Source organism: Antrostomus carolinensis, unplaced genomic scaffold, assembly GCF_000700745.2.
Source record: "Antrostomus carolinensis isolate BGI_N321 unplaced genomic scaffold, ASM70074v2 scaffold7421, whole genome shotgun sequence".
NCBI classification, from domain to species: domain Eukaryota; kingdom Metazoa; phylum Chordata; class Aves; order Caprimulgiformes; family Caprimulgidae; genus Antrostomus; species Antrostomus carolinensis.
In genome coordinates this window covers 30,537-54,445 of record NW_010294731.1, presented here as the reverse complement: position 1 = coordinate 54,445, position 23,909 = coordinate 30,537, and the positions used below count along the sequence as shown (strand labels likewise).

The window sequence follows — 23,909 nt, the reverse complement described above, 5'->3', positions numbered from 1 at the left end:
CCATGTATTTGAAGAAGCTCTTTCTGTTGTCACTTGCTTTAAATGCTAGAATTACTGTGTTGAACTTACTGCTATCCATGCAAACTGCTCTTAATCCTGCAGGAAATAATGATTGAATTTCTCAGATCCCATGGCTTTTAGTGTGGTGTATTTACCTGCAAAGTAATCTTACCATGCTTTCAAAAGTTATTCTGTCATCACGTCTGCCTTCAATTCTTTTTGAGCTGCCAAAACTATGGTGAGTTTTATATAGGCATTTGTGCAAGTTATTTTTATTCATTCAATTGTGTTAATAAAAGGTGGGGCTGCATTTTTAATTAGGATTTTAACACAGAAACATGCTCCCATCAATACTGGGAGTGTTGTGGGCATTGATAAAAGTCATTGAATCTTCAGATGAAATGCTCCATAAAATGTAAGTCCATAAAACACATCAGCACAAACTCACGAAATACTCAACTGAATTTGATGACTGAGCTGTGTTTCAGAAAGAACTATCACATGAATAATTCTGCTTCTTGTGCTACAGTCCCTGGAGGTCTTCCTCACAGCTGTTCATTTTTCTTAACTTTGTCACTCAGTTGAGATCTCAGTGGCTATTTTTTAGGCGATCTTGGTGCAGTTAGTCAAATTCTAAATTCATGGACTTGGCTAGGAAGCACAAAGCAGCCAGTCTGCTCTGACTGTGGCTGGGCTGCTGTTTCTCTAAAAGCGCAATAATTTTGGGAAATCTGATGAGTAAAAAAAAAAAAAATCCTAGGAAAAATCCTAGGGAAATCCACTGCCATTCTTTGATTCATCCTGGGATCTCCTATATGGTGACAAATATTATCATAAAGGTAGGCCCAAGTCCAAAGATGACTGTAGCAGACAGCTTGGGTGCAGATTCTTGCATTATATTCCTGAAATATACTTAATTCATCCACAGGTAAAAGCAGGTGTGTTGCTGTATTAGCTTGCCTATTGTGGAAAGACAGCCCAGTAAGCCTCTTGAAACCTGAGCATCTGTCCATGAGAGATGGGCATTGTAACAGAAAAAGAAGCAAGCAGAATTGGGACAGCAAGACTGGAAGTTCATTTTGAAATTACTTGATTTTCTTTCTGACTGATATATTAGATAGCACAATGACTGGCACCTTAGGAAAACTTAAAAGAGCTTAGACAGAACAAAGAACCTAGAGCTCTGTTCAGCACTTTCATATAATTTCATAGAGGTTTTAATGTCCTAAGCTACTTGCTAAGGCCTTTAACAAGTTATGCCCTGGGAAATGACTTAGACCCAGGAAATGACTTAGTCTTCTCTTAAAAGTGTTAGAAACTACTATATCTGATGTGTAACTCAAATTCAGCACAGTCAGGGTGCTACTGACCTAGAAATGCCGGTGGCTGGTAGAAGAAAGATGGATTAAATTATCATTAAAGACATTTGATTTGCAAAGTAATTGCTTTTATCTCATCTTGCCTAACACCAAGCAAGAAATCTGACAGGAAGAAGTCTGAGGGAAAAAAAAAAGAACAGCCTCATAAAGGAAACAACTACAATCAAATCCACTGCTGAAAACTCAGAAAATTCAGTTCTGTAATGTTACACACCTTTTAATACAAAGATCTTTGAAAACCTGAAGCAGCCCTGAGAAACACTTTCTGTACAAATTTGAGACTATATAATTTTAGTTCTGCAGAGTACCACTTGTATCTGTCCACTTGATCATATAAAAGCTTAAACTTTTTATTTTTTTTAATAGTATTACTTCAGGAAAAAATTTCCTGAAAGTACACCTATAAACAGAGAATTAAGTGGTTTCCCAAAAGACATAACCCACAAGTTTTTACTATTTCACCACAGACTATTCCCTTCTTCATTTTGAAATCTATACATTTTTGTGTTGTACAGAGTATGTGCCCATTATAATTCACAGGCAGTATATTGTGTCCTTAAAAATTATCATTTTGATAATGAGGAAGACTTCACTTGTGTATATGTTCATGTTATGGAAAGTTCATTACAATTGCCAATAATTATTTCTTCCAAAGACACACACTATACAATTAAGAATGAACATTTGTTACTATGGATGTTACAAAATGTTGAAGTATCTCTCATCACTTAAAAGAGGATCTCAGCATAGAAAAAAACAGCATTGATAAAACAAATAAACAAACAAAACCAAAACCAAATAGAAGACTGTTCACTGTTTGTAAAATAAAAATAAGGGAGACAGTAATGAATGGAAGTCATTCAGGTAGATATGTAGATTTTGAGATTATTGGAATTCCCATCAGTAACCTGATTTTAAAGGAAGTTATAGAGTTTCCAGCAAAATTCTGAAAAGGGAAGAAAAGAAACAGATACATCAGTCAGTGTTTAAACAGATAATCTTTGGCACCAGAGAGAAGTTCATATATGAGTATTTCAGAATTTTAATTAGAGATAAAATTTTGTCTGAAATTTCCTGTTTGTTTTCAGGAAAACTCAAAAGGAAAAGGCTCTAAAGAACTTCTTACTGAGATTAAATTTTCTCTGAGACAGTACTGAGTCAGAAGAACCATGTCCATCATATTCCTCTGACAGATTTCTGATTACATTTCAGGAGTTTACTTAGACATGCGATTTCAAAAGCATACAAAAAGAGCTTCAGGGAGAAATAGGCAGTGAGAAGGCTTGAAAAAAGAAATCTAGTTAAACAGAAAAAATGATGGAACTGTTCATCCAGCCGGCGGTAGACCATCAAAAATAGAAAGAATAATCGATGATGAATGTTGAGAAGGTTAGGGCAATATTGCAGGTAGATCTCCAAGCTCAATTCTGGCACAGTCACAATTAGAAAATGTAAAAAAAGCTGTAAGAACTGAAGATTAATCAGAAGTCGGTATCTACGGAGATGCTCTAGTCAGGGGAAAGAAAGAAGTAATTGAGCAGAGATATGATGACCTTTCCATAAACATCACCTAGATCTGTTACAAAGTTAGTAAAAATATACAAAACAAAACTAGAGAGACAATTCCAATAATCTCATGGACTATTCAAGTTAAATTGGTCAACAATTGAAACACAAATTTGACAGCTTATTTTATTAAAGCAATAAGAAGAGATGATGATTTTAAAGCACAAGGGAATATAAATAAGAGCCTCTTGAACTATTTCTTGCTGCTTGTTCAGCTGTTAATGCCAGTACTACATTAAGAAACTGCAGTTACTTAAAGTGACTTAAAGCAAAAACATGGACACATCACAGCATTCATAAATCTCTTTCCTTCCTTCTGGCCTTCTTCCTTTTCCAGCCCATGGGCAGGGATGGGGAGAGTAAATAGACCACTGTTCCACATGAGTAAGTCTTACACAAGGCATCACCAGCGTGGCCATGAGATATATAATGTCACTGCTGTTCATTTGCATTAGCACACATAACTGTGCATGAATTAATGCACAAAGAGCAACAATGAAAGGCATGATTATTTGGAAATTAGGAGGTGACTAGGAGGACTTGCCTTAGGACCATTTTGTTGGTAATAACTTTACTGTTCTTCTTATTTATTGAAGAACTTCCCACAGCAGCCTAACAAATGCCAGGAACCCCAGAAGCCGTTTGAAAACATATTCTTTATGGCAAAATGCTTCTAGACTGTGTCTTCTTAAATCACAGAAAACAGACTATTCGAGCAAACAAAACACATTAGGAAGGAGGGGGAATGTGGAGAGAAGGAGCTTCAACTCTTTTTGGAAACAACTTTCTTTCTTATCACTGTTTCCAACTTACAAGAAAAGCTGAGCTATACTTACAGCCACATTATAACACTGGCTCACAAATGTGTAATTTGCATAAATAAACACTTTTCTCTCAAGCAACACCTTGCTTCAAGCCCTAAAACTCAGCACATAGATAAGTCTGGTCTAAAGTCTACGTTTTATGAGAAACTAAAAATCCTTCTATTTTTCTTGATACACACATAGAGACATACAGCAAAAGATTAATCTTACCAACTAAAATGGGAAAAACAGAGGGAGACAGAATAAAGACGGGAAATAGGGCAAGACAAAATTGGCAAATAAATATTTTATATGCTCTCAGTACAGTAAAGTTCAGATTCAGGACCACTTATCTCCTAATGGGTTGTTATGAGGAGGCCACTGTGGAAACATGCTTTGACTTTGGAAGAAGTGAATCGTCTTCTGCCTCTTTTTTGTCTGTAATTAACTGAGGTAGAAAAGGACTAAAGACATTCGGGATTTGCTGACACCCCTGACACCCTCCCCGCTGCCCCTGCCCAAAGATAATCCCTTCAAATTACTGCTAGTTAAGAACAAGAAAGTGACCTTAAAACACTGCTCTTAAGAAAACATCTCAACAATTCTCAAGAGAAAACAGTAACTTACTTTTAGTGCTCCCAAACTCTCAATTCTTGCTGATACTTTTTGTAAGTTAAGGAAAATTTGTTTTTTGAAAGACAGATAACTTTCCTCAGTTTTACAGAATGGTGATGCTGCAAGTCTTTAAAGCAACTTATGAAAAAACACTTGTGCAGGAAAATCCAAAATCCAACCTCTCTTGGGGCAGACAGAAGTTGCACTAGCCACAGCATTTGCTGTAGGCATAGACAGAGAGATTAAACAACAATTAAAGCTGTTTTTCTGTTGAAGTGTGTCGTTTATCTGCCTCTATTTGCTACGCTGTTCAACTGTTTCAGGGGGTCATTGAAGGCTCCATGGTCTAAGTGAAAAAAAAATTACAAATTCATAGAGAACATCTTCACCCTCAAAGGCAAAAATCACCAGGCATGAAGCAGAGGTCAAACTGAAGTTCTGCTTGCCGTGTTTTTTAATAGAGTAAGTTATCTGCAGAGTGCTGTTGTGTGTCTTGTGATCCCTGAAGGTGATCCTACAAAGTACTACAACTCCCTGTAGTTATTAGAAGACTTAGGAACAAATTGATGTCAATGGGATTACTTGTAAGGCTAAGACAAGGAGGATTTAGCTCTAAGCACATTAATGCAATGTGGTGCAGCAGATGGTACTGTGACTAGTGCCTTGTTGAGACAGTAATTTGGTGAAGTTCAAAATTGTGAACATTTCAAATCACTTCCTCAAATAGTATCATTAACTTAGTGATAAAGGTTACTTTCCTTTTCCCAAACATGGAGGAATTCTGGAAAGAAATCAATCAGGGTTATGTGCAATAGTGAGTCTAACTGTATAGTAAAGAGCCTGCAGGATATTTACTGGGTGCCGTGCAACAGATGACAGCATGTAAACGCTATATATGTCTGTCTCTGTACTGTGTGTTTGGTATGCTGACAACAGAACTACCTGACCCCTAAGGCAAAGATGAAATAATCCTCAACGCTTCTGGAGGACAGTTTCAGTGGACATTTAGATGGTGTGTGAGTCAGAAACAGGAAGTTAGAGGTGTGGGACAGAGGTGACTGCTCATTAAATTCTAGATCAGAAGAGCTCAAAGAACAGCCAGGTTCCTCCTATCAATATTCAGCCAATCTTAGAATGATGATCTCACCTTAGACATAGTATTTGAAGTAATTTTCAGGTATACAATGCTTTATTTACATTTTGAAGATCTCTTTTTTCTTCATTCCCCCATAGAAAAATAAGCAACCAGAAAACTACAGGTCTGGCAATTTCTTTTTAATATAGCTTAAACCCTAGATCTCAGTTTTCTGGTAGAAGAATTGTAGAAATCAGCACAAGCTGAATATAGATCTCGCTCTGTTTCCATCTGCAGCAAATACAGATTATTTAATATTTTAACTATCAAACACTTACCCAGAAACAGAACATCTAATGGATCGTTTTCTTAGTGTATACTGAGAATACATGAGGACAATTCATTCATAACAGTAATTTGTGCATTCTCAGATATACTGAAAAAAAAAATCATTTTGGAAAGATACAAAAAATAGCTAGGACAGTTATTTTCCTCAAACAGTTCAGCTGTATACTGCTTGTAAGCATGCATATATGTTATACATACATGTAAGTCTAAGAACTAGAGAAGGAAAATGTAAGTATAAGCCAACAAAGTACATTTAAAATTAATTCTAATCCCTTTTACTTTTTCACAAAATCACAGAATGGTCGAGGTTGGAAGGGACCTCTGGAGGTCATCTTATCTAACCCCACTGTTCAAGTGGGACAACCCAGAGCCAGTTGCCCAGGACCATGTCCAGATGGATTTTGAATATCTTCAAGGAAGGAAACTCCACAACCTTTCTGGGCAACCTGTGCCAGTGCTCAGTCAGCCTCACAGTAGCAGAAGTGTTTCCTGATGTTCAGATGGAACCTCCTGTGTTTCACTTTTAATTGCCTCTGGTCCTGTCACTAGGCACAACTGAAAAAAGCCTGTCTCCATCTTCTTTACACACTCTCCTCCAATATTTATATACATTGATCAGATCCCCCTTGAGTCTTCTCTTCTATAGGCTAACTTTGCAGGGGTTTTTTTGCAGATTACTCAAGAGACAAAGTAATTTGAATAACGGAAAATAGGACAGGAAATAACATAAAATTGGGTAAGTGACATGAAAAGTCCAAAGAATATTCAGTGTTCTTGAAGGATTATTGAAAAAAATTCTGAATATCTGTGAGGAACAAATAAAATGAAGAGAAAAAAAGCATAGCAGCAAGGGAAGGATTAACTTTGACTTTCAAACTAGTGTAGAAAAAATATATCCGATATAGATGTGGCCACATAATTTCTGTGAAGGATGACTGAAGCAGATTTCTCAAATGCCTCTTCTTCAAATTATCTAGATTAAATTTAATATTGTTGATATACAGTACATTTCAATAGCAACCACAATTAGCAATGGTTTGAGATAAATTAGACATTGTGTTTCTAGCTCAGCTGCTCTCATTTTTCGGGAAGACAAATTACTGTATTATAAATGTACCCTTAAAACAACATCATATGCTTTCAAAACAGGTTAGAAAAACATCCACACAAGCCTACACAGACATTGATACAATCACCTGCTCAGTTCCAGACAGTCAAAAGACATTAGTGACTTCCCACTGGGCTATCGTACAGCCCGTTTTCCATTAAGCAGATCTGGAGAGAGAGGACTGGAGACTGATAATATCAAGGTTTGAGTAAATTTACAAAATTCATAAAATAAAATAAAAAAAAATAACATATCCTACTTCCCTTTATCCTCCCTGAAACACTAAAAATCTGCCCTTGGGTTCTGAAAGAATAAAACTAACATGCATATATATATAAACACAGTTCAGTTAGTATGACCAGTTTCCAATGTTTATGTGCTTGCATCAAGTCGGCTACATCAGATTTTGAAGAAATTATGAATGCAATGAAACTCTGCCATGCCCCAGAATGGAGTTGTGAGAAATCACCCTTACTGCACAACTCTTCTGCCACGTAAATGTGTGCCTCGCTTTTTCAGTATTAGCTGCCAAAAATAAAATTACTTTTAAAGAGAAAAAGAACATTCCCTTCCTTCACCGATTTAAAACAAAGGTTTAGCGTTGTTTACAAATTATAATGTACCATGGTATAAAGGCTGGGAATATACTCCTTACCCTAGCCCTACCAATTGTTAGACAAATCTGACATTGTTTTTATACATTGAAGCCTGTAGGCTTAAATCTTGCTCACCTGACTCACTTAAGTGGTCTAATTCAAGCAAACCCACCACTGGAGGTGTTCTAGTAACATCAGTGGAACAACTGGTGTAGCAAATTTTGGCTTACAAACTTCCATTGACAACTCAAGTAGGAAAGATGTGAAGTTGTAGCCTCAACTGTTCTATTTGTGAATCCCTGAACCGTCCTAAGTGAGAAGCAGTTGTCACTGCTTCACAGCCTTTCAGTACAAGGGCTATGCAGTCTTGTCTGGTTTCTGCCATTGGCCTTAATCTTCTTGTTTCCACAGAGCGCTATGAGTGTAAGATCATCTTTCAGATAATGACTTGCTTCCTGCCACATCTCCAGCCCCTGTCACTATGACTGTTTTTTTTCCCCTCAGGGCTTCCTGAATGCACTCAGAGAGTTCTGTAATATGAAAAAAATGAAATAATAAATGCTTTCAGGCTGCAGGACAAGAATAAGAATGGGCAAACTAATTATAGAGGAGGCAATGAAGGGCTGAGTGATATGAAGGAGAGGTAAAAAATAAACACAGCAGAGGTTTCCTATGCAGCATTCTTCTATCTAGGCTGCAATGTAAGCTCAGTTTTCCATTATTTCTCTACAGCACAGATTGCTCTCATATTACCATACACTCCATAGAACTAATTCTTCAGCTGATTGGGCCCATTTTTAAAAAAGCCTAGCAATTTCTACTAAATTACAGTATTAGCATTTGTAGAAAAATGCTGCAGTACCAATGTAGTAACCAGCCAGATTTATACAGGACAGTCCTGCCTTGCCTGGCTTAGAACATACAACTCAGGTCATGGTTCATTGTCTATCTAGCATACTCTGAAGTGCCCGAGGATGCTGCTTAGCTGTAATTCCAAGTCCAAAGACCGCACTTTTTAAAGGACATATATTCTACCAAGATTTTTCTTCAATAAAAAGATATTGTTTCAGTGCTTGAATAAGCCATATCATTTTACTTTGTTCTCCCTCAGACCTAAGAGAAAAGGTGTAAAATAGTTGTAACAGTGGGAAATACATCACTTATTCCTCTTTTTATAACTTCCAAATGATATGTATCAATGACATTGCAGACATAAATCAGGAGAAGGGGCTGTTGCAGCCATTTTGGAAAAAATGTTTCCTGAAAACTGAGTTAGTGGCTTCTGCACAGTAATTCCGATCTAAGAGTTATATACACTTATATTTACAGTTAAATACATACACTTTCAGTTGCATGCCAATAACCTAATCTATGACTGCAACATGCTTACACTTGAGCAAACAGTCCATTTATTATGTGAAAACCTAAGTCTGTATTTTGGTGCATGACACAAAGGACAAGTTAAATCTTCAGACAAGTTTAACAGTATTTCCTTTTTGGAAAAGTTCTCAGCCAAAACATAAGTCAGGAAAGACACACTGTAACTGCAGTTGTGATTAATGTGGTTCTTGTTGGTCTGTGGTATATAATTTAACAGAGAGAATAGTTTGTGTCTGTGTGAAATCTCAACACAAGATTAGGAACACGTTCCTATGATTAATAATAATAGATCACATTGATATTTCATATCTCTTAGAAAATTCTCTTAATTGAACAACTGAAGAAAAAGACATGGCTGTGGACTACAACTGTAATTGCACCTATGCACACTAATACCTTTAAGGTCTTCACAAGCTGGAAGATCAGGAACAAATTTATTTCCAGGAATATTATATTCTGAAGCAAATCCAGCAGCACAGAATTATAATTCCTGCCTGTGGCCTCTCCTTTTCCTCAGTATCACTGCTATGGAAATACTAATTCATATGACTAAGGGACATACACAAATTATTTACAAATCTATGGCTCTGCCTAGTTTGTAGATATTCTTATGTTAAAAAACCCCAAGAAAGTAAGTTTAACTTTTGTGATAAAATAATCTGATATATACATAATTTTTCAATAGCTGCCTGACAGCTGTTTACTAATAATTTGTTCCATCAAGAAATCCTTATAATATTGGAGCAAACAAAGTGCTCATGTGGTGGACTAGTTTAAGGAATATTTATTTTCTTAAAGGAAGCCATAATTTGAGTTCAGATTCCCAAATAGTTTCCTAATTGTTGTCATAATAATGTTTGTTTTGTTATTACTGGCTCAGGGCAATCTGTTTTCAGTTAAATTAAATGTCACAGAAGGTTTCTTCAGTGCTTTCCAGAAAGTGATATTGCACACTGGCCAAAATGCCCCAGTGTAAATAAAGAAGTCTGCTCAAAACAATTCACATTAATTCCAGGTTTCAGTGCAATGTGTCTTGGGCTTGTCTGCCACCAAATACAGCACAGATTTTTGACACCCAAGTGAGTGTGCTCTCTCTGCAAATCTGTTGAGGTCTACCACAAAAAAACCCAAAGTGCTGCAAGACGACAACATTGCTCAGACAGCAGATATCCCCCATGCTGACAACCAGAACTGATCTAGGGAAGAATAAGGAAAACTTTTGATATTTCATTGGATGTATTTGAGTGATGTTTGTTTTACATCGTCTCATGATTCTAGAAAAATGTGAGAACTAGTGACTAATTCAGCACTGGCAGTGACTATTTTTCTCCTTGCAAACCAAGAAGCCATGCATATACATTTCAGATTTTGGCACTACCTCTCCTTTTAAAAGAAATTGTAGAAAGATCCAGACTTACCTCCATCTGTCTGTGCATTAGGTTGCATAACACCACTTTGACTGGTTAAGAATGAAGGAGGGCCAAATTGATCGTTTGCTGTTTCTTGAAGAATATCTATATCAAGATCATGCACATTGCTTTCATTTTATTATAGCAGAGCTATACTTCTGATTTTTAAACTTAGTTTAAAGCACTAGATAAATAATTAGTATTTCCTTTAAGATTACCTTATGTACAGGGGGACTGACAGAAACGAGACTAATTGATTTCAAGTGCGTGAGCCTCAGATTTTTTTTGTTTTACCACAGGCAGTGCTGAGAGTACAATTTCTATAGCTAACATTTACCAGACTACTCAGGTCAAGTGCCACAATAGTACATGTAGATATTACCATTATATTGGAACTGTGCAGTACCCTGAAAAAATAGTGTGCTGCAGCTCATCCCAGAGTCTTTGCTCCCTAATAATCTGATGGGAAGCTGGACAAACAGTGCTGCAAATCTACACTTTGTTCATGCCTACCTTCATTACAGTGGAGACAACTGTGCTGGGTGCAAAAAAATGGTGTGCACATTGGTCCTCATGCTAATACTAAGTGGGGATGCAGCCAAGTTTTGCACCAAGGTGAGAGAGCTGCACAGAGTTCTTGAAATTCACAGTTTAGGCACAGCCTGAAATGATGAGCTATCATAATGAAGACTGTGGTACATAAAAATCTGATTTTTTAAAAAAATTATCCACATAGTACTCACATTTTACTTTTCAGCAAAGTAACGTCAACACATAGTGTAGCAAGGCCACTGTTAAAACAATTGCCAGTCAAATTCTACAGTTCATTCAGGAGGTGGATTGCATATTTATCATTATGAATAAAGGCTAAACTATACTCTGCTGAATGAATGTAACTCATGCAGTTTCTGCAGTATTTTAAAGCCTTGTTTATGTGATTACTAATTTAAAGAATTGGCCACTTTCAGTTTGTTTATCCTTTAGTGGGGCTGAGTATGGGTTCACTGCAAACAGAGACTATTCTTCTACTTAGAAAGGTAGAGTTTTAAAGTAGACTGTCCAAGAAGGTGAGCCTCTTTATACTGGAGATCTGCACTTTCTCAGGGCTGCCTAAACCCATGTTATAACCCCCAACGCTTTCAGAGCTTTGCTCCACCCTTTTCCTCCCTCTCTCTTCTCAGTGCACCCCAGGATGCCATTGGCCTTCTTGGCCACAAGGGCACATTGTTGGCTCATGGTTGCCTGGTCATCCACCAGTACTCCCAGGTCCTTCTCTGCACAGTTGCTTTCCAGCAGGTCAACCCTCAACCTGTGCTTGGGGTTATTCCTACCAGGTGCAGGACCCCACACTTGCCCTTACTGAAGTTCATCAGGTTCCTCTGTGCCCAGTTCTCCAGCCCATTCAGATCTCACTGACTGGCAGCACAGCCTTCCGGTGTATCAGCCATTCCTCACAGTTTAGTGTCATCAGCAAACCTGCTGAGGGTACACTCAGTCCCTTCATCCAAGTCACCAATGAATGTATTGAATAGGACCAAGTACTGGCCCTTGGGGAACACCACTAGCCACAGGCCTCTAACTAGACTCTGCACCACTGATCAAAACCCTCTGAGCTCTGCCATCGAGCCAGTTCTTCACCCACCTCACCATCCCCCTATCTAACTCACACTTCCTAAGCTTAGCTATGAGGATGCTATGGGAGACAGTGTCAGTCTGTCTGTAATCTGTCAGTAATCAGACTGCTTTTTTTTTTTTTTAATATTGCAAGTCATTACAGATCAAAAAGGTTAAACTATTGTGTAGTCATATTTCATAGTTAAAAGACTAACTCGTGGAACTAAAACTAAAAACAGACTTCAGAAGCAAAAATTGCAGCCACAGAAAACACCTGAGATACTTGCAACGACCAAACCAATTGCTTGCACACAGTCAAATAAAACATGCTAAAAGGCCTTACAACATAAAGGCAACAATGTACTTCTTCATTTAAGTTTTGTTATTGTAACAATCTCCTTCAGTGCATAGTACTAATCCTTGTGTTAAAAATCTTTCAACTATTTCTATTTACAGTTTTTGACATATGGTTAGAGAGAAGGTCTTAAAAATTAGCATAATACAAAATAGTTTATTTATGCTTTCCTAAACTTCATGGGTAACTTCAACATTGCCTTTAATCTAGTATGCAGTTACAAGTAATTTACTGGTTCTGAAGAATGCTTGCACTTCAGAAACAAAGACAACCTGTTTTCTTTATGGAGTTTTAGTTTCTGTATAATCATACTGTTCTCTTCACAGAGACATTTATTTTGTATCTCGGTCATCCTGTTGCATGAGATACTTCTTTTGATACTTACTTAACACACTGATGCCTCCCTCCCTCTCTGGGCTCCACTCTTGTTTCTTACTCTGGGATGTAAGACTGTTAGAGCTAATAATCTTATAAAGTATTTCTGCCACTGTAATACAAATCCCCTGTGATTTGGGGGTTTTTTGCACTAGTGCTGTGAAACCATGGTGTAGAATTGGTTAATTTTTACATTTCTGTATAAACTGCATACGTTAATGTTCTGTAATGTGGAACTAAGGCTAATACCATCAACTGAATCCCCTAGTATTCTTGTAAAAGATGTGTAACACTTGTGGTATCTTTAAAATCATTCACTGGAGTTTTTGAACCCCCTAACTCAGTCATTACTTCTTCAGGCTGCAAACCTTTGCTGCAGCACAGGGTTTAAACCAAAAGCCAATATAATCCCTTTTGAACTCTGTAGTATAAATCAATTACATATGAGCTGTGGAGATATTCTTGTGAGTACATTTCTGTATGGCTTTTCAGTCTTAAAAGGCCTTTGAGGTCAAATGAGGGCAAAGCAAGGTAGTAAAATTCTTTGTTGGAATTCTTGTTTTAAATCATTTTTATGCTTTGTTAATGTAGAAAGGTAATGCTATGTGCAAAACATAGCAAAGAAAATTGACTACCAAAAGACTGACAATTTGATTTCCTTAAATACAGTCAGGAAGAATATGCTTTCTAACTGTCTACCTCCATGGATATTAGTCCCAGGAAATGTAGTTCCCACAATATCTTGAAAGCCATATGTCCAACATTAATTCTTGTTCTTTATAAAGTCATATGTAACGGATCACAGGAAATTATGGGTTACAATTCTAGGAAGTGAAAGCCAGAAGTTAAGTGGAATATATGCAATCTAACTTAAACAAGAAAAGAGTTTGGGTGATTTTTTCTCTAAAAGGTTCCTAAATATATTTCACAGGAATATTCCCTATTCCCACTGCCCAGCCCTTCCCATTGTCTGACCTATGGGCAGTAACAAAGGCAAGGATGTTTAACGTATTACCCTAATCTCAAAATCTCATTTTAAGAATTTATTTTAACAGATACAATCTCTTTAGCAATCAACGTCTCTGCTTGGAGCAGAAAAGATGTAGGATGCCCACAGGATCCACTGAGCCCACAGTACTAAACATCATCAGCATGTGTCTGCTTACAAGAGAAGTGATGGAGGTACAGAAGGACAGATACAAAATAGTTTCTTAATTCTGACATGCATATCATTCCACAAAATACAGTAATGGCTCATGCCAAGCCCAGGTCTCATGAGTACAGAGTACAAATGTAGAGAAAGTTTAATAAATCATTTGTATATCACCTATTTCTCAAGTACTTTAAAGAAAAGCTAAAATTGGTGAGAAGTTTATCTACTGTAACATATAAGGTTTTTTGTGTTCTTCCTGTACAATGTGTAAAAATTTCCCATCTTTCTTTAACTTCCCCTGTTTCTCTGATAGAAGCCATAATTGTCCACCTGTGAAACGATAACTTTCTCACTACAGTCACTTATGTGGAAAATAAGGACTATCTATGCCTGGTGAGGACTAAGAAACTAAACTTAACTGGGAACATGATGCTGTCATAACTCATATCTCACTTCCCAAAGGAAATGGAAACAGACAAAACACAAAATATATAGCAGTCTACTGCATTTCTGATAGAGGCTTTGGCAGTATAAAGAATACCCCATCCACCTAAAGAACATAGTGTTTAACCGGACAGTGAAAGAAGAAATACTACAATCAGGTTCTGTCATCAGAGGAAAATATCTCCCTAGTCCATTAGACTTATGCTTACCTTTAGGATGCTTTTTTGAAGTTTTGTAATTTATGTAGCATAAAAATATCTCTACAGTAAGTCAAGAAAATTTTCAATACAGTTCAAGAACTATAGCTGTAAAGTATAATATCAGTTTGAGCCTTCAAATGTGGTAATATAACAATTACAAATCTTAATTTTTTAAGAAAAGTATTTCCTACTTTGTATCTTGTTCTATATTTTTAGCTGAAAAATGGCATGTAACAAAGCTTTTATTTTCATATAAATATCTGACATGTTTTAGGTTAAATTTAATTTTGTGAATTTCCAGAAAAAGTATTAATTTAATTTTCCTAAGCTTTTCCCTAGTTCTGCTATTCTGCCAAACAGCTAATGTAAAATCTGGTGACTGTAAAGAGATTTTGTTTCCCCTGGTTACAATGCTTCCATGAGATTACTGATGTCTTTCTAACTCAGTTTCAGTGAAGATATATAGGCTCTCCTTGTTTTGTTTCAGTGGCCTCCTATATCACAGTCACTGAAAGACGAAAACAAAATAGAGAAACCAATTTTGATTTTTCTTATGCTAAGCAGATTTCAAAAGCATATTAGTCTTTGTTTTTTAGGTGGAAACAAGTTATGTATTTAACATAATGTTAAAAGTTCCCTAGGAAGTTGCATGCTTTTATATACCCGGTTCTTGGCTATGCAAAAACAAATGTGCTCTAACAGGGTTGGAAGCAATCCTGTTACAACTGACCTTGCTCCTCTATTGTGTATACCATGTATCACCTACGGACTGTAAATTCTTTGATGCACAGGGTGATTTTCACTTTATTTGTAAAGTCCTTTACACTTTTCTGTGAGGGATCCCTTCTTTTTTGATATAGCTTTCAACTATGACCAAAAGATTTACTTGACTTTTGAAAGTCTAGGAATTTATCTCTATTTCTTTTTATTTTTGAGAAGTGTAATTTCTGCCTTTTAACTCACAGCACTGTTTGAAGACACATAGCTTTTAATTAAAACATACTTTCATATATTAATTTTTATGTACAAGTGATCTTACTGATGTCATCGGTACAACTCAGCTACTTTTAGTTAAGATCAGGTGACCACATACTTGGGCACTTGTAAAATAGATTTTGCTTCCCTCTAAGTCATCATACATAATCACAGAAAAGCCCACAAGGGACCTCAAGAGATCTAGTCATTTACTGCCCCAGGGGATCAATTCTTAGTTGCTTTCCTATAAATATCTTTATGTACATTCATTTCCCTTAAGTCATGTCTCATGTCTTATCCTATTTTTCCTACATGTATGGCTTGCAGGTTATCTGTCAAAACTCTCCTTAATTCAGTAGTAACATATGCCTGTAGTAACTGTACAGTTACCTACAGAACAGACAGGTATAGATTTATAGGAGTGAGGAAGGGGTAATGGTTATGGCTCCAGAATTAGGTGAAGATGGGAATTTCTGATGACTTATTTTCTGTTAGTTGTACTTCTAGAAGGGTGCAGGTTATTTTAAGAATAGAATTCAAAACATGAAAATGTGGTATTTACTGGCACCTCAAGGAGCAGTGGTAAGCAATTATGGCAGACAAATATTTCCTACATAACCCAACAAAAAGCTGGAGACCTTGGAGACAGACAGATATCTCAGTAGACTAACCATATTAGGTTCTTATTGCTTTATAGGAGGTATTTTCCACAGATCATACCTTAACTTTTAATGACCATTCTGGACTCTGATACTTCTGCCCAAGGCCTGCAGCCTTAACTAGTTTGAGGCACCTGGTTAATTCAGTATGTGTGCTCTCTATTACCCCATTGCAGATGTTAATAAAAATATTGAATACTGCTGAATATTGAAAATCTTGCATAAGACGACTCTTGAAAGAAGTCTATAGCAAATCATCACTACTTCTTCAGGGGCTTATTTATTTTTACACATATTTTTAGAAGTTTTTTTTCTCTCCTGAACAGTCTCATTTTGACAAATGAGATAAACCACTGAGGTAATAATTCCACCAATAATTGAAAGGAAACCTATCAATTTGCAGTAGAATCTTACAATATTTGGTTGAAGAAATTTTATTATTGATTAGTGTTCCTGTTCATGGACAATGTTTTGTATCAGTAAGCCTTGTAGAAGACACTTTTCAGAAAGAGGTTAATAGTTGAACATGATGTATAGAGTCACAAATGTAAGAAAAACTCCACCTATGAATTTAGAAGGCTGACAGCCAGGTAAATAAAGCTGTAGGAAGTTTTTGCAGGTGATTACTACTGAATGAAGCATTATGGTACAGGTTATGTAACAATTCTGTCAGTTGACAAAGTAATACAGAAGTTACCAGAATGTTAATGTCTACTATTGTAAGTATTCTTTTGTCACATTCAGAAAGAAAATATGTCAAATAGTTCCATTCTAATTTTGCTTCTCAGTATAAAATAATTTTGAAATTTAAAGCTAAAACTCCACCTTTTTATTAAAATAACTGAACTGATAAGCAATGAGATTAGGACTAGACACTATCAGAAGTACTTAAAAACAGATTCCTACTTGCATATATAGCATTGATTTCCACAACGTTAAGAAAAGTGTTATACCTTTGCAGAGGAAAGGCTGATGATATGTTGATCTTTTTCATTTGACACAATTTCCACAACACTATGTTCGTGTCCTGATAGCTTCCCCGTAGGCCTACTATTAACAGCAGGATGCCACAAACGAAGCAGTCTGTCCTGACCTGAAAGAAAAATAAATAAATAAATAAATATAGTCTGAAAGACTAAACAGGAGCACTGGTATTACAAATAAGCTTCCTAATGGAGAGCTTAGTGTTGCCAAGTCTCTGCTTTCACCATGTAGGCAACTCCCACTTACGGATGTGAATTTTTCATTCTAAAGGCTGGATTCCAGTTTATCCCCAAACTTGTATTAAAATCTCATAACTGATTTGTCTTTCAAAGCCTTTTTATTTTGCTAGAGGCATGTCAGGGACACCAGGTGTAACTACCTGCACCAGTCCCATAGCAGCAGAATAATTTATTAGAAACAGAACTGAAGCTCATATTTTTTTTTCCTTCAAAGACCTAATTTACAAAAATGTCAAAACAATATTTGTGTCCACTTAGCCAGAAAATGAAGGGATGACTACCCTATGGAAGAGGGTGGGCATTCAGAACAGGAAGGGGAGCAGACATGAAATATGAAGGCAGATAGGAACAACAACTGCTAATGAGTGATTTTGTGTCTTGGATTAAATGAGAATTAGGTCTTTCACATTTATTTGTATATTCAAACATTAAATTCACCTACAATTTAGAGAATAATCTTTGATTGCATTATAGATTAATCTTTTGATACTATTTTCATAATAGTTTCTGTAAATGTTTCAAAACACAAAGAGGTTAAAAATATAATAGTAAACTCCTGGGTTTACATATTGATATAAACACAACTGTATCTAGTGCTCTGAAATATTTTATATTTTTCACATGAGTTTCAAGAGAACATGAGCCCAGTTTAAATTTTACATTAATTAATTCATATTTTAACTTTCAATTCCTGGTAAATATTGCAAGTGTATGAATTGTATGCAATTAGCTGAACACTCTGTTTTGACACACAATAAATGAAACAGCCATATTTTATCTAGACTTCATTTTGAGTTTTAATTTTCTCTCAGCTTAAAATGAAGTGGAGAAAGCCAAAAAAAACCTCCAGACTAGTAAGTACATGCCCCAAAAGAACATTCATAAAACCTCAAGACTGTGAAGCTCAGCTCAGTTTTGTTAACAATGAGGAGTTAAAGGTCAGCTCTTGCAGTCTGCTCTCCAGGGTTCTTCCTTAAGCTTGTTCAACCTACTGTCATTGGTCAGTCTCTCCCTCTCTCTCTCCAGAGATCTATTCCTTTCCTTCTTAATACAGCAATACGTGATTCATTCAGGAGGACCTCTTCTCCCTTTTCCTCTGCTAAACATTACTGTCCTCTCAGTTATATTGATTACACTGTTTATGCAGCCTCTCTCTAAATGAGAGAGGTTCATTGGAGAAATTATCTACTCTTAAAATAGCTACAACAGCAAGTAATTTTGGTTTATGCCAGATAATTTCATAAGTGTGACTGAAAGTGCAACCATGCAAACAGCTGGACTGGCACAATAGAGGGATAACTTCTGCATAGGAAAGGGGAGCCATGGATAAGTAGCTGACCAGCAGTAACTTCAATGGCAACCAGTTGGCTGATAGTTTGCCAATGGCAAAACTATTCTGAATTAGCTTTCTATGCTGTAAGCATGACAGGAAGTCACTTAAAAAGGCTCAAATTGCACAAGAGGTTTGTAAAGCCATTTAGAATGGAGAAACTAGAGAACATTCTGGGACCCTGCTCATTTCCTCAGGTGGTGTGTTGGGCTGTCATAGACATGTCCCATAAGTTATCAGAAGTCTTGTAACCAGGCCAGTATACATTACTTGAGAAACAAGACCATGGAAGTAAAACTCATCTGGCAGACCTTCCATGAAGTCAACAGGAGGACAGGAAATATGGTAGATAGGAGCCTCCAGTGAGACAGGTGAGATCAGCTATAATCAGAGGGAATAGACACTGCTTCAGCAACAGGCCCTTTAGCAGCCCCAAATGGAAACTGTTATGCTTAAAATACCAGTGAACTAGATCCAAGCTGTTGATAGTATCTCACCTACTCAACTACCTACATGCTGCACTTTTGAGGAACAGGATATTTCTTAGCCTTCCTAATTGCTCTGTTCTTTACATTTCCAAGGTGATGGCAGATGAATGGAGGGGAGGGTAGTGCCCTTTAATTGTGGCACAGAGAGTTTATTTTGAGAATCGAATCACTAATACATGTCCTTTACTTAAGACATTAACAGGAAGAACAAGTGTCATGTGTCATTAGGAAAGAAAACCTTTCCCTATGTTAAAAATGCTATTTGCTTCTTATGTGAAATAGTGGATTAGGTTTTGTTCCTTTTACTGATGCTGAGATAATGGTGGATTTGGTTGTAGTAGATGTGTTCTCTCCCCTCTTTCTGGACTAATGCCAGATTGGCCCTAACATTTGCTGCTTCACTGCTTCACTGGAACATTTGCTAGAACATTTATTCTCTCTATGCTTCAAATATGCCTCTAGGATTCAGAATCCTGACACAGAAGGCATAGGGACTAAGCATATTCAAGAAAAGCTTGAAGAAGATTAATTATCTGTCTACATATCAGACAGCAAATTTTTAAAATTCTGTGAAAACAATTATTTGGATCATAATGGGCTCAGTTTTATGTTCTCCATTCCAAGATAAATAATTATGAAAGTATGTGTTTAGGAGTTTTTAAAAAGTCAGTTTCTGTGACCACAGCTCTATTCTAGAAAGAAGTTATGGATTCCAATGCATTCTTTGAACATGTGATCCTTTGTCAAATTGTTTTCTTTGCTCACACATTTTTGCAATTTGTGTGGTAGTTCAAGTCTGCTGAGATGCCTGAATTTCAGTGGTGTTGAAAACCCCTTGAGAATAATAGCTTTTCTGAATGGAGAAAATGCTATGCTTAGCTTGGCATCCTCTGAAAAACTAGAAAATAATAATACAAGTCCTAATTTCTATGTTGCTCCTCGCACACAGAAGGACCTCTTATTCTTTAAAACAACTTGTCATTCTGTCAAGCCTGTTTTTTAAATAATCTTGGGTTGTACTGCCTGGAAAACCTCTTCAGAACAATTAGACATCTGGTAAACTAACACAAGTTCATATATTTATCATATTGATCAATGTCTCTTTCTTTTTTTTGTGCTGCCTTTTCTGTCTACATATGATCTTCTTAAATTTAGACTGCATCACAGAAAAGAGTCTGCTTATACTTGTGAGGGCTAGTATTAGTGGAGTTCTGGGATATGATTTCTATAAGTATGATTCCTGGGAATTCCTGAAAATGTCAATACCAATGTATAGTGCCAGTAAGAAAAAAAAAAAAAAAAAAAAAAAAGTTATAAAATGTTGCCAGTTACTTTACTTGTGCCAGGAATACACAAAGGATACTGGGCAAGCACAGAGACTTCCTTTTATCAGTCTTAAGCTGCTTCTGCTAGATTTAGAAATCAAGAATAGTTTTTCTTCTACTTTATTGCTCACAGAAAAATAGCTGGATTTGAAGAAATAATAGGGTTAGAAGTTGATGTATCACATAATTTAAAACTTATTATGTCCAGCTTTTATATGCAGACATAATTTGATTTTAACTCTAGCTGTTCCCTGAGGTGATGATTAAGACATAGCTGGAATTGAAATGCATATAGAATAAGAGGAAAGTCATATCTCTGTCCCATTCAACATAATGCAAAACACCATGCAGAAAAATTCCACTAAATTACTATGGGCTCCATATTTTAGGCCACTATCAGGCTTTTATCATTTTATTGGTTGAAGAAATCTAGCTTTTAGCATGAAAAATGAAATCTGTACTAGGTTTGCTTGTGTCTTTCTTATTCATTGTTATAAATGTCAAATATCTGGAAGACAAAATCAGTTTGTGTCACAGTATTGTCAAACTCATGAGCATATTCAAATAAAACAAATAAATTTTGGAAGAGTAAGGGTGTTAAAACATGATTTTTTTAATAGTCAGTTCCTAGTGTAATAATACATTGTGGTATTTTGCATACCACTTGTGCTATAAACATCTGGCTAAATAATAATAGATTGTGGTTTAGCAAAGTGATTAGCAGATTTATTCCCACTCAATACTTTAGAAGCTAGCCTGCAATTGAAGGCTGGATTTTTTTTTAAATTTTAATTGCTGAATGTGACATATAAAAATAGTTTTTACAAATGTTTGTACATGTCACTAAGAAATCTATATATTATGATTCCTGAATTATTTAACTGCTCTGGTCTTTGAATTTTAGGGTATGTTACAGGTAAAATTGTAGGCTTTCTAATCAACAAGACTAGCCTGTTTATTTGAAACAGTTTAATTCTCTCATTAACTGGATCATCAACATGCATTTCTCAGCCAGACAAGAGAGAGAGACAGCTCGTAAGATACAGAGTCAACCATAGTGTGCTCTAGTCGGACTGACTCCTGTTATGAGCAGTGTATTTTATTAATAGAGCACTGAACTCTAAAGCTCAACTTCTGAAGACTTTAGTAGATGGTTCTCTCAAGTGCCAAAGGATTATTCTTAATTCTGGCTGCAGCTTCATAGTAGTCCCTGGCTGATCTAAAATTCACAGTGAAACTGAAAGAGATGATCCCACCCTGGCCATGCATTCCCAGTCTCTTCTGTGACTCTTAGTAATTCATCTCAGGAATAATTTCTTTCTGTGTTCAAGGGAAGCAGCAAGACTAAGCACTGGAAAGGAGGGTGAGAAGCAGCAGGATGCCTTTTAATGTCAAGATGAATGCCAGTGGGTAAACAAGCAAGACTGGATTCCAAATTATGTGTAGGTAAATGTTATGATGCAGGAATGGACTGGACGAATGTTAGAAGTAAGTGCAATTCTTATATTTTTTCAAAATCATCATTACAGAGTCTTGAATACGATATTATTAAACTTTTGTCATGTTGCCCATGTTTTCTGCATTTCTGTCTAGCAGAAGTCAAGATAAATTAAAATGCAATGTTGAGAAAGCTCATCTCCTTCTAAAAAATTCTGATTAGGTAGCCATTTATATGGGATAGGAGATCCTCCATTCTAAGTCTAGCCTCCAGCCACCACAGAGAAATAATGCAATCTATCGTTCTCAAAAATCTCAAGCTCCGTTTTAAACTGAGGGGGACATTTCTTTCCATAACTGACACCATTCAGAAGACTCTTCCAGAACATCACTGCTCTAATTTTTACTCTAATATTTGTTCTTCTGATATTTTTATAGATAGCAATGATATTCCTTGTTGTCATTTTGCTAGGATATAGAAAAGACACTTTTTTGTCTCTTTGTGATAGGTTTAGTCCCTATGTGATAGGTTTCCCCCACCCTTTTTTCATATTCAAATAGTCTTTCTCAAACATGGCTCATATCAACCATACAGTGGATTCCAGTACAGCATGAGGTTTTATTAGTGTCAAATCAGAGAAGTTAATTCTTTGTTACCTGCAGAACAGATATTTCAACTAACACAGGTACCTAAGGCAATCATTGCTGCATGATTACCCTATTCTTATACTCTGCTGTAGGTGTTTATTGCTGGTCACTTGTCAGTGAGGGGATAGTGGGCTAGGCCGACCTTTGGTTTGGCCTACAATAGCTATTCTTATTTTCTTAGGAAGTTTATTCAGATTTGTCTCTTCTTCTGCTATTTCTATAAGAAGAATTTTCAGTGTGCAACAGAAACTTTTATTAGTTCCTGTGTAATTGACCTTCTGTCCTACTCAGAAACTGTACCTTGTTTTTATTATTACAGTAAAATCCTCTGTTCTACCTGTAGGAAATACTAACCACTTTCTGTTTTATAGGGCTCCTTACCTTATGTCATCAGTAAATTTCTCCAGACTACTTTTTGTGACAAGGTAATAAATGTAAATAAGATCTCCCCCAAAGCTGAATTTCAAAATTTTCACTAATAACTTTCCTATTGCCCTATTGCTTTCACTTTAAATCTTTTATCTAGAAAAACAATAGAACTGACTGATATTTATTTTTATATCTGCCACAATTTTCCCTTTGGTAAACTCCTACAATTCAATTTGAATTGCATTATTTCCCATGTGTAGGTCTTTGGTTATTTTTTTCTTTCCAAATTTATTTTGCTGTCTTGTGTATTATCAAGGCTGGACAGCAGAGCCTCGGTCATTTTGTTTTTTTCTTGTTAAATATAGACGGAAGAATTGCTATGTGATATATTATTCAAAACAATTTTTAACAAACTTTTGAGCAAGACTCCTGTACTGAAGACTTGAGATAGGCAGCATAGATGTCACTCTAGGGCAGCACCCCATCAGACAGAATATGCAAACAAGACTGCTGCCATACCTCCAGTCATACTCTGCAGCATGAAATAAGCTCACAAAATTATTGGATAACAGGGAAGAAATTGATGTAAGAGTGCTATTTCTGTAGTCTGCTTAGGGAGAAGGAATGAACAGCCAGGCTTTGGGGAAATGTGATCAGAGAGAAGAGCAAAGGAAAGCATTAAGATGGGCCAATGTGATTTCTTAAGACAGGAGAGGATGCCTGAAGAGTAATAGGAAAAGATGGGAGCCCTACTGATACTGCAAGGAGTAATGTGTATAACCTGGCCAAGACAGTTACCACCGTGACTTAGAAAGGTTCCTTAGAGAAGATCAATGTACTGCTTCTCCTGTATTATATAAATAACATGATACTTGAATTAAACCCAGACTGAGCCCTTGATAGATTCCTGTCAGGAACTGTATCTTTTTAGAGTGAGGCTCCCAGCAATTAAAAGCAAGACCTCTGTTTCCTATCATTAAGACAGAAGCTATTATTTAAATTTTTAAGAAACTAAATCAGCTTTATTTGAACTTA

At 36.3% G+C, this 23,909-nt stretch overlaps 1 protein-coding gene across 1 annotated transcript in view; it reads right to left on the bottom strand.

Moving 5' to 3' along the window:
• Positions 1 to 17,007: 17,007 nt before the first annotated feature.
• WDR64 (WD repeat domain 64) overlaps positions 17,008 to 23,909 on the bottom strand; it is a gene marked incomplete at its 3' end in the record, with an annotated part of 28,351 nt that continues 21,449 nt past the window's right edge. Inside the window, exon 10 of the mRNA XM_010177725.1 lies at positions 17,008 to 17,147. Coding sequence (XP_010176027.1) covers positions 17,008 to 17,147 — 140 coding nt within the window. The remainder of the gene's footprint in view (positions 17,148 to 23,909) is intronic.